Here is an 11,272-nt window from a genome sequence, read left to right as displayed (position 1 = left end):
GGGGTCCACGTTAGGTCCCAGGCTGCCGGGACTCTGCTTTCCAAGAGGCACAGCTGAAAGCTAGCAGTTTCTCTACACGTTTTTTCACTGTGTTGTCAGCCCCACAACACTTGTCTCTTTTTTCTTTTTTTTCTTTTTTTCTTTTTTTCCTTCTTTTTTCTTTTTTCTTTTTCCTTCTTTTTTCTTTTTTCTTTTTCCTTCTTTTTTCTTTTTTCTTTTTCCTTCTTTTTTCTTTTTTCTTTTTCCTTCTTTTTTCTTTTTTCTTTTTCCTTCTTTTTTCTTTTTTCTTTTTCCTTCTTTTTTCTTTTTTCTTTTTCCTTCTTTTTTCTTTTTTCTTTTTCCTTCTTTTTTCTTTTTTCTTTTTCCTTCTTTTTTCTTTTTTCTTTTTCCTTCTTTTTTCTTTTTTCTTTTTCCTTCTTTTTTCTTTTTTCTTTTTCCTTCTTTTTTCTTTTTTGATCGTTTCTCTTTTCTTTTCTTCTTCTTTTCTTCTTCTTTTCTTCTTCTTTTCTTCTTCTTTTCTTCTTCTTTTCTTCTTCTTCTTTTCTTCTTCTTTTCTTCTTCTTTTCTTCTTCTTTTCTTCTTCTTTTCTTCTTCTTTTCTTCTTCTTTTCTTCTTCTTTTCTTCTTCTTTTCTTCTTCTTTTCTTCTTTTCTTAAATGGTAATTTTACTATATTGCAATACTGAGTTCCCGTCAATCACAATTTATCAGCCTCTCTCCTTCCTGGCCATTTCCTGCGTATCTGGTTTGAGATACAGTAAGGAGTTTATTCAACATGTCACTCACACACAATGAAATGTCATTCTATTGCAAAATAAAATAAAATAAAAAGCAATAAAAAACCTGCACCTAACACATTGTAAGTGGGTGGGGTTTTGGATTCTAGGTTCTGTGAATTAATAGTCAAGTGTACATATCTGTCTAAGAGGAGAATTTGCAGCATAAAATGTTTTCCAGTTCTTATATCGGAAATTATCTGAAGTAAATTATCCTATAAACCTGCTGCAAGTAAACTTATGATTGAAATTAGAGAATGTATTTCTAACCTTTGGGAGTGAGGTTCAGAACAATCTTCTAGAAGGGAATAGCATAAGTTAAAAACCTGTTGTGCGATGGAGCTCGACACCTTTATACATGGGGAGCTCTGCCAAAACTGGGATGCGCTATGCAGGCACGGAGCTCGGGGGTCCAAGAAGCCCCAAGTTCCTAATGCTCAAAGTTCAGCAGTCTTAGCTCCAAAATTATTAAAGCTCATCTATGAATTTGCCATTTTACAAGTTCCAAAGCCAATCGCGTTACTGATCTGTGGAAGCAGATACAGAATTATGCAGTTGATTAGACTTACTGCCTTTTTTTCTCTCCAAGGATCCCTAACTAATCCTCTCTCCCTAATAGTTTATGATATTTGGAATGGGATTTCCATCCCCAGTTTGACAGCAGCTAATGTAAGGTCTCTCTGCTTGTCTGCACTGGGCATCTTCATTTCCTGGCCATTTCTGATATATTGCTCATCAGTGCAGCAGTTCAGGAGTATAATTGCACCGTGTATCATACTGTAGCAAATAGCAGTGATAATAATCAAATCATTGTTCATCATATTTAATCAACATATTCACAGGCTGTTTGCTATCCCAGCTGCATTGTTTGCATATCCAGCTGTTGCAGACAGCCTGCTGTGTGAATACTGCAGATACATTTTTAACTCTCTCATTCTTGTTTCCGTAAATTCACGTTTCAGTGAACAACATTGAGTTTGAAAGTAAAGCCGAGGAGAAGAAAGACGTCGATGACTTGACGAAAAATGGGCCTAAACCAATCTTGCCTTACAGTTCCATGTTCATCTTAAGTCCTACAAATCCGTAAGTCCTCTGACCCTATAATGTCGCTCATGGGTTGCGGGTACTTCAGGCATGGGTATTCAAAGCAATAACATTAGCTTGATCTTCATCTCTGCCTGTCAAACACATTGGGGAATTAAAGAAAACCTTATGTAGGCTGCAGACCAAACGCTGCCTTCAAGTCAGGCTTTCCTAGAGGAATAAACTGCCAATACAGGGAAAAGTTGATGCTTTTGGTAGACCCTTCCTGACTGCCCTGCTGACGGTCAGGTGGGCAGTTATTCGCTCAGTCGTAGATCACTGAAGGGTGGGAGTATGGAACTTCACTGGGAGAAGACGTTACCGGGAGAAGCGGCCTGGGAGGTGTTTTTGATGTCAGCAAAATCTTGCAGGTTTCTCAGCTGGAATTTGTGCTCTTTCCATACTAGTACCCTTGCATTCCTGAAAACTTTGAACTTCTGGGAAGACGTGAATATTTTTCATTTGCAAAGGCTGAGAGTACAGCTTGTGGGATCTGTTGGGATTACAGCATTTCTTCCGCTTCAGGCATCTCTGCCTTATGGGGAGCTTTGTACTCAAAGCCTGTAAATACTGAATGTGTCGTTCTGAAGGGCTGCAGGACTAGACAAGAGCAGCAGACGTTGTAATAATTGTAGCATGAAGGCCTGTGAGTCATTTTAAGTGGTAACTTAGGGCAACGGAGGGTGTTTGGAACTTCTGCCAACCCAGAGATCTGCTAGGAGCAGGTTGTAATCGTTCCTCTCTGGCTCAGATAGACTTATTGCAGATCCTAGATGTTGCTCTCTTAGGTTGTACCCTGCACGCTCAGATACCCAAGGGGGACTCAGGCCCTTCCTTTGGCAGCTCGATTCAAGAGAAGAATGAGTGCTGCTACACCTCCTGCTACTCAGGACTGTGACGTCCTGGCTGCCTGCGCAGTTGGTGGAACAAAGCGGGCTGCTCCATGTACTCATCTTTGACATCGGAAATGCATCCGTGCTGGAAGGCATGCTCTGGCTCCCCTGGACACTAGGCAGGCTGGATGCTTTCCTTGAACATGAGTGCCAGCAGCGTGGTTCAGGCTACAGCCCTGCGTGCTCCAAGATGATATAGCTGTGAGCACAGAAGGAATTAATCCATGGGAGAAGTTAGAGACTGTCTCTCAGTGCAGCTGGTAGAGAGGATGAATGACCCCAAAGTGTTGCTGATCTACTCGCGTCTCCAAAGGAAATGAACTGAAAACTCAATGCGTGCCCTTTCTGTCTCAAACCCACAAGAGAGACACTTGTGTTTGCCCTTTGCCTTCTCCAGCCACCTGCCAGGTAGACCTCAGGACATGAGGATAACTGAGCCGAAAACCCAGAAAGTTTTCCCTTTTCAGAACACTGTGATAGCATTGTGCTATTTCAAACGAGGCAACATGTCCTTTGAATTCATCTAAAAGGCAGTTAAGGGGAGGGGAGAGCATTAGATGAGGTGCACTCATAGTGTAATTACACTTTCTGGGGCAAATTTGAATTATGGAACTTGGTCCCTGTCTGGTTGGATAAGGAAACAGTATTTTCCCTAATACTGGGTAGCTCAAGACTTTTTGCTGTGGAGTGACCACTAAAAATAAGTGCTAACTGCAAAATGCTAAAGGCAGCAGTGCAGAGTGGGAAGCTAGACGGTCCCAAGCCCAGAAGGGTCTGAGCCGAGGAGTGGACTGGGCAGACTGAGAAGCAGCAAGACTTTTTTGTTTCATACATATGCTGTCTTCTCTTACCTCATCCTACAGGTACAACCTTCTGAGCTTCACAATCCAAGATTTGGTATGTTGTTTCAGTCGTCTTGCAGTTTTCTCCAGCAGACACACACACACTCTGTCACCCAAAAGCTGTACTAAAGGACCATTGAAAAACCAGAGTTCACTGGGAGGGAGATATTATAACACAGGGACAAGGGGATATGACAAGACAAAGACCAAATTCTAGGAATGTCAGCAACTTGTTTTTTCTTCCTCTGGGTGAGATGCAGACCCAGCTGGATCCCCTCAGCTGTTTTGGCTGCTGCTAACTTCTCAAGAGAGGTCTTTCCAATTCCTGGGTTATGAAGGTCCTCACCGCATCTATCGCTAACTCTCTCCCCTCCAAGCCCAGCTGGGGATGCACGACCCGGGTGCTGCTAGTGGGCAAAACACTTCTGAGAAGCATAAATGAACTGTATTACTTTCCAAGTGCCACTCGCCCTCTTAAAACAGACAGGCATTTAAAAGGATTTCACAAGCACCCCTGGCAGTTTACAAATGGTCCCGCATCTCACTGCTGGTTATGAATGATGAACATCTAAAAACAGTGACTTGTTATTTCTTTGATGAATTGAGTTTGATGCATGAATTACAGTTACAAACGGTATTGAAAATGTTGTCTTTCACTTCTATGGATTCACAGAGCACAAAGATGATAATCCTCTTCTGTCAGATTGATAACCAGAGCTAAGGGATCCACAAAAGCACGTTTCTTCATGTTATTTCGTATCAAATCTCTTTCCTTGGTATTTTTTATTCTTTTTCATTCTGATTCCATTAGCGATCCAGAGAAAAGGAATATACAAGTAGATATGAAAAATGAATTTTAATTCTAACTGTTCAGATATTTGCTTAGAGAAAATGAGATATAGCAGCTGAATTACATTCTCAGATAACAAGGTTGTTGGCAAGTTACACACATAATTTCATTCCCAGGCAGAACCTAAATCCTTTATTCAGTTGACAAATATGATGCAAATGTAGAGTTCTCTGTGCAGTTAAGTATTTGTGAATTGTGGTCAGATAGAGTTATTAGGCGAAATTTGTGAATACTTTTGCATTGCTTAGAAATTGAAGCATTTGTCACTTTTCTTGGACACAATTTGTGAAGCAAAAATTAGATTAAAGTAATCAAATATATTACCGTAAAGTATTTGCACAGCTTCTAAAACATATCTGAGAATAAAGTACAGGCAGAGGTACTTGGCGAGAGAAATTGCTAGAAGTAATACTCGTAGTTAGGAAGCCAGTTTCAGCTAAGAGTCTCAAAGTGCATAGCATATATCTCAATTTTAAAGGGATTAGTTGATATTAAAAGGATTTCAAAACTAGCTTTGAACTCACAGGACTTTAGCCTGTGACTTCAAAGTGAAAAGGATGGGGGGGGTATATAAACATAATTTGTAGAATTGAGTCTGAATAATTGAAAGCTCGCGATGCCCTTTCGATAGATATCATTGCTTTGCAGAGGGGGTAGAGAGCAGTGCAGAGATGTTAAATTTCTTACTTTAAATCTCACCACAAGTCTGTTGCAAACAAGTTTAAAGCCGTTGATCTTGTTTTTTATTTTCTTACCATTATTGTAAGAGACATCCTAAGGGTGATGTTCCTGATCAGCGTTGTCCTTCTGCAAGTCTCTCACACCACCGCGGCTGGCTTGCAGCACCTGCAGTAGCCCTCCCATGTACTTCTGTTTGCAGGATTCGGCGTCTGTTCCACTACATCGTCAACCTGCGCTATTTCGAGATGGTCATCCTCATAGTTATAGCCCTCAGCAGCATTGCCCTGGCTGCAGAAGACCCTGTCCAAGCAGAGTCGCCGAGGAACGATGTGAGTACCAACCGACACAAACAGAACAAAGTTGTTCTGCTTGGCCCAGCAGTTGTGCACATGGAGTGTCCGTTTCCATCCCCAAAGGATAATGGGGTGCACTGGCAGGTGCAAAGCTGGAGCTTTCTTCAATAACATACTCAAACTAACTTGTTCCATTACCAAAATGCTCACAATTCCCATCCCCTTCTGCTGCTTCAACCACAGCCGAGCCTGAGAACCCAGAAATCACTGGTGGTTTGGCTGGTGTGACTCCCGGGGAAGCAGCCTGAAAAGCTTCCACACCGTCCAGCAGTGGGAGAGGCTTCCCCAGGCGCACCCAGGGCTGACGCTGCCCTAAGACTCCCCACTCTCCCCGCTGCTGCTAGAGCAGAGCCTGGGGCAGTAGAACGAGATGTGGCTTGTTAACTCAGTGGGGCATGGTGGCAATCTTCTAGAATGAGTAGAAAATCTACTTAGCCGTGGACATCAAACCAAACTCAGAGACTTTCGGTGCTGTTGCGCGCAGAAGTAGGACTGTGCCACCTTCCACCTGGGAGCATGCAGCCCTGCAGCGGTCGCTCGGCAGATAGCGGGGTGTCTGCTTTCAAGCATGTTGACGTGAGGACATTGGCACGGAGCTGGTTACAGCCCGTTACGTGGACAACTGGGAGTCCACAGAACTGAAGATTAAGGATAGAAATGGCAAGATGCACTGGCCTAATTTTGGACTCCTCAGTGTAGATAGTTGCAGTATGCAGCTATCGTGTGATATTTATATGGACTTAATATCCATTCACTGCATACTATCATATGAACCTGGCTCTGAATAGGTGCTTCCCATCCACAGAATTATCTTAAAATTTAGGAGGTCTGTAGATATTTGAATGGATTGGTTAACTCTTCAGGATGTGTGCTGAGGAGTCTGTGTTCATCCACCCCTTTAACAGATTAAGGAACTGAATTGCTTCAGACCAAGAGCAGGTAGAGCAGGAATTGCCTGGCCTGACCTCCTGCTTCTCACTCTGGTCAGTATTAGCTTTTTCCAGAGGAGGATCCACGAATCCCTATATCAGTAATGAGCAGAAGTAGCTATGAGCAATCTCTCTTCCTCATCCTTAATAACTGTGCAGTCTTACAAAAAGGATTTTATCACTCTCTTCCTCTCCTGAGGTCTTTAATAATACTATCATCAGCTACAGCAGAAGAGAAACTCAGGCTGCTACACAGATGCTGGCAAATAAGCTCTTTAGGAAAGGATATTCAAATATTTCGATTTGCAATACCCATTTTGCCTTATTAAACCTGCCATATATGCAGGTGCACTGAAGCAGCCCATGGGCGTGCATACCGCAGTCTGGCAAGGACTGGAAAAATGTTGCTGTTTAAATCCGGTTATTCAAGTTTGTGCCTAAACTATTTGAAAGCTTCCCATGAGATGATACTTACCCGTTGTAGCAAATAGGCCATTGCTAGAAGAGATCTTTGCTCATGTGCAGATTATTTCAGTGTATATATTCCCCTATAGATATATATTCCCCTAATACGCATTTCTCTTTCCCATTCAGGCTCTGAAATACTTGGATTATATCTTTACGGGTGTCTTTACCTTTGAGATGGTGATCAAGGTAAGAGTTTTTCCAAGCAGAAAGGTTCACCTGCCCTTTCAGATTTACACTCATCTGTTTCTGGGAAGACGGAGAAAGAGGGTGGAGCACGACAGATCTCCCTGGGGTGCCTACGGAGGGGCTGAGGATGGAAAACTTTAACTCATGGACAGCACTTGGCAGTAGCCAGTGCACAGCTGCCTTTCTGTAGCAGCTCTCCTGGCTTCTTTAATCTCACATTTTATAGAGGAAAATAAGGATATCTTTAGTAGCTGTGTCTGTGTACGATAAGAAACATGGGTGCCTGATGCAGAAATGTCCGTGTGTGGTTAAGGACACAGGAGCCGATAGACCTTACTGAGACACATCTGACTCTCCCCTTCTCCTCTGATGCTGATCAGGAATATTAATAGCAACTGATTCTTGGTCTGTCGTGTTTCAAAAGGCTGAGGGTTTATCTTTTTACTTTACTTAGTAGAGTGATAGGTCTTGCTGTGGGGGCAGTGGGGCAGTAACTTTTCAGAACGCACGATTCTAATGAAGTCAGGATTTATTCCTGGGATAATGATGGAGTTAGTTTTTACTGTCAGAGCAAGATGCAAAAGAGATGCAGAAAGAAAAACAGATTTTCCCTTGTTCGTTTAATAGAAGAAGGTTTTGAAGCTATGTGAGGAAAGCAACCTTACACTGGCTCTCAGAAAAGCAGATAAAATGTCTAACACGCTCTTTGAAATTCAACTCCGGAAGATCTTTAGCAGCACTGTAAGGAGAGACTCAGTCTCGTACAGAAGCAAGCCAGGCTGCCACGCTGAGCAGCATCTTTCAGCAAGTACTCCGGAGCAAGCATATTTCTTTGGCTGTTGTGTTTCCTTGTGGGTCTTCCCATCTTCTCTTTGTGTTTTACTGTGTAATATCCTATGCCAGTTGTTAATTGCTACTAATCTGGTAGGATTGGGGTAGAATAAAACTAGACTATTTGGACATTTCTATTCTGGACTATTGCACTATTTTGGACACACAGACTGCTGTGTGGAAATTAATAAATTAATGCATGTCTGTGAAAAGAATCCTGTGTAGCAGTTAGTACGCTTGTTTCTCATGCTTTTGGTTATGGTTTATTGGCCTCAGCTTTGGTTTTGACAGAGCTCTCTGTGCCTGTTAGAGACACAGCTTGACTGAGTATCTAGATGTTCCCCTGCTGCTGTGATGCCCTGATGAAGAGTTTGTGAAGGGTCTTGATCAAGGACATACCTCTGTACCTTGGTAGTGTTGGTTTGGTACTTATTAAAACTTACTCTTTTGATGTGTTTCCTCTGAAGATGATTGACTTGGGGCTGTTACTCCACCCTGGCTCCTACTTCCGTGACCTGTGGAATATCCTGGACTTCATTGTGGTCAGTGGGGCCTTGGTGGCCTTTGCCTTCTCGTAAGTACATTTTCCTTAACATCCCAATTTCCAGGAAATAAGTTGCAGAGGAAGCAGGGCCCTGGCACAGAGCTAGTTGAAGCATAGTGTTTGTGGCTCCATTTCTCAGTGAAATGTTCCGTTTCTGCCCTTTATCATCTCATAGCTGGGAGGAACAAAAAAAAAGACCCTATTGGTGTTGTAGAATCTCTTGAAAATTCTCCCAGCTTTAGGGTGAATTCATTCACGGTCCATTCCAACACTGAACCAAGATTTTTGTGACTGTCTGGCCAACTTCCTTTCAAGGACATCTTATGTTTGTAGCAGTCCTGTGTCTTCAGGCAATTGTTTTAAAAATTGTTCTTACTATGAAAAAATAGTTGATGAAATTAGCTGATAACTCAGTGAACTCTTTATGAAACATTATTTCTAGAGCCATGGGTATTTCTGGTTCATATACCTTTGGTATTTCTCTCTCCTCCCCCTCTCTTGTTCAGGGTACTTGCTTTTCCAGAGAGTTTCTCTTCTAAGGCTAATTGCTCCCTCCCTCAATCATAGCTCTCTGTTTACGACATTTAATAATGTTCCATGTGCTTCTCTAATGTCGTGGAGGATTTTGAGCATCAGACATAGAGGAATTGCTTTTTAAAAATGAAGATTAGCTTTTAGTTTGAGCATTTTTCTCAGAAGAGACCAGAGGAAGAGCAATGCAGGTTCTTCAGAACTTGGGGAGCTCGGAGTTGGATGATGGAAAGAAATTTTTCCACGTGTAGTTCTGGGTTGCAGAATAATTGTGTTGCAAATGTTTTCCTGAGAAATTCTAGGAGATGAGCTGGAAACAGGCTACAGGACTTGGCCAGTTTAATCTTCTGCTAAATTAGCCTTGAGTAATTACAGTGAACATTTAGCAGTCCATGCCCAGACTCCATTCACCTCTTCGTTGACATGATGATTAGAGAAGGCAAAGAAATTAGCAATGTTTTACTCGATAATGAGAAAAAACATTCACCTTTGTCAAGGAATTGCAGAAGCGTGTCTTGTATATTTTAGATCGACAGTAACTTTTAGGCAGACAGCCGTAGCCATTGCTCCTCTGATGTTCTCTGCTGATGAAAAATACTGCCATGTTCCTTGCAGTATAAAAAGTTACTGGGACCTTTCTGATCAGGTTGGCCTGGAATATTTATCAGGATTTTTTCATTTTCTGAGGTGTTAAAATTCCTTTCACATTAGGGCTATGAGATGCGTATTTTAAATCTTCTGTTCGTCATAGCAAATGCGGGATAGAAAATGTTGAAGCTAATTTGACCATGGAATGGATGGACAGAAGGAGATGGGATTGACATTGTTGGTGTGATTTTTGAGTCAGTTGAGGAGTGACACTTGGGGATATTGGGGTCTGGGCTTTCTGTGCCCAATCCTACACCAAAGAATTGTTTAGATCTTGCAGCAAGTCATGTCCAATATAAATGTTTCAAGGGGACACTGTCCTCCCCTCTTCGTCACTGTTCATTAGGAATTTGTTTTTCAGAGGAGCCGAGTGCTCTGTTGTAAGCAAGGTTGGCTTGAGATGGGATTGCTGGTGTCGTGAATGTCTTGCTTACCTAAAATTTGACATCCAAAACCAGGCTGCTTTTTAAGCTTGATGAGATGTGTGTGGCTTACTTGCCCTGCACATGAAATATATTAGCAAAACATCTTTCCGAACTGGATGTGGTCAGACTGAGTTCAGCAAAAACTTACTAAAAAAGTTTATTTTACCAAGTTAACGGAGCAATCCTGAATTGAAGAGAGGTATAAAAGTAAAATATTCGTCACAAGCATTAGTTTGCAAAACAATATTACCCAAGTCTGTGGTTCACTAAGAATTTCCCGTTTCTGTTAAGAATTCAAACTTTCAAGGCAGACTGGGAGAAGAGGCATTTTGTGAACCCTTCAGAGCAACTCTGTGTGCTGTGGGAACAAACAGCAGGGTTTGCCTTTAAAACATCTTCTCTTGGAACAAGATTTTCTTTTGGACAAGTTACGGATTAAAATGAATAATTTTTGTGCTCAGGTTTTCTATTGCTCACCTTGGGCCATGAATATCTAGCAGCACCTCATCAGCCTCTAAATAAATTATTTTTACATCCCCTGACTGTGCTTCATAATAGCATGCCCCAAGCTGCTTCTATTTTACATGCTCTTTGCGTAAGTATTGAGCAGGGATTTAGAGAAAGTGAATGCATAAAACCTGCCTATTTACTGTCTCCTAGATTAAAGCGAGTCAAACCTATTTCTGAGACTTGGAAAAATTTTAATTTCTTCTGGGTTTTTTATTACGACTGTAACCTCTGCTACCTGTCCATGTTTCAGCAGGCAGCAAGAGCTGACGTCCAATCCAGAGAAAACTTGCAGTATCTCTGGTCTAATCTGACCGCAGGAAATCCAGTCGTTTGTAGCAGATGACTTCCTCTCTGTTCCCGCTAGTCCAGTTGTGAATACTAACAAGTCTCAGACTGTGCAGATGAAAATTGGGTAGAGAGTAATGCCCTTAGCTCAACTGCATTGTTTGGTTAAACCAGACAGACACACTGAGCCTGCTGAATTTTACAATCCTGAAAACAAGCTTTTGGAGAATAAACTGGGTAGTCTTCGTTGTTTTGTTAGTGGGCTTTTTCTAGCAAACACTGCAGTCCTGTCACTCATCATCAGTGTCACTGCAAAAAATGCATTTAATGTGGCTGTTACCAGTTTCTGTTTGCAAGAATACACGATTGCCACTCAGTGGGTATGATTTAATTCTCATTCATGGTCTTGACCTCGTTGGTGTCCAGTAAAGGTGATGTG

General features: G+C 41.9%; 1 protein-coding gene across 1 annotated transcript in view; it reads left to right on the top strand.

Moving 5' to 3' along the window:
* The window catches only part of LOC104624072 (voltage-dependent N-type calcium channel subunit alpha-1B-like), a gene marked incomplete at both ends in the record, with an annotated part of 57,951 nt that overhangs the window by 38,174 nt on the left and 8,505 nt on the right, over nt 1-11,272 (top strand). Inside the window, 4 exons of the mRNA XM_010291338.1 lie at nt 1,737-1,857; nt 5,323-5,452; nt 7,000-7,059; nt 8,358-8,464. Coding sequence (XP_010289640.1) covers nt 1,737-1,857; nt 5,323-5,452; nt 7,000-7,059; nt 8,358-8,464 — 418 coding nt within the window. The remainder of the gene's footprint in view (nt 1-1,736; nt 1,858-5,322; nt 5,453-6,999; nt 7,060-8,357; nt 8,465-11,272) is intronic.

This window comes from Phaethon lepturus, unplaced genomic scaffold (assembly GCF_000687285.1).
Source record: "Phaethon lepturus isolate BGI_N335 unplaced genomic scaffold, ASM68728v1 scaffold19167, whole genome shotgun sequence".
Classification (NCBI taxonomy): Eukaryota; Metazoa; Chordata; class Aves; order Phaethontiformes; family Phaethontidae; genus Phaethon; species Phaethon lepturus.
This window is presented reverse-complemented; position numbering and strand designations above follow the sequence as displayed.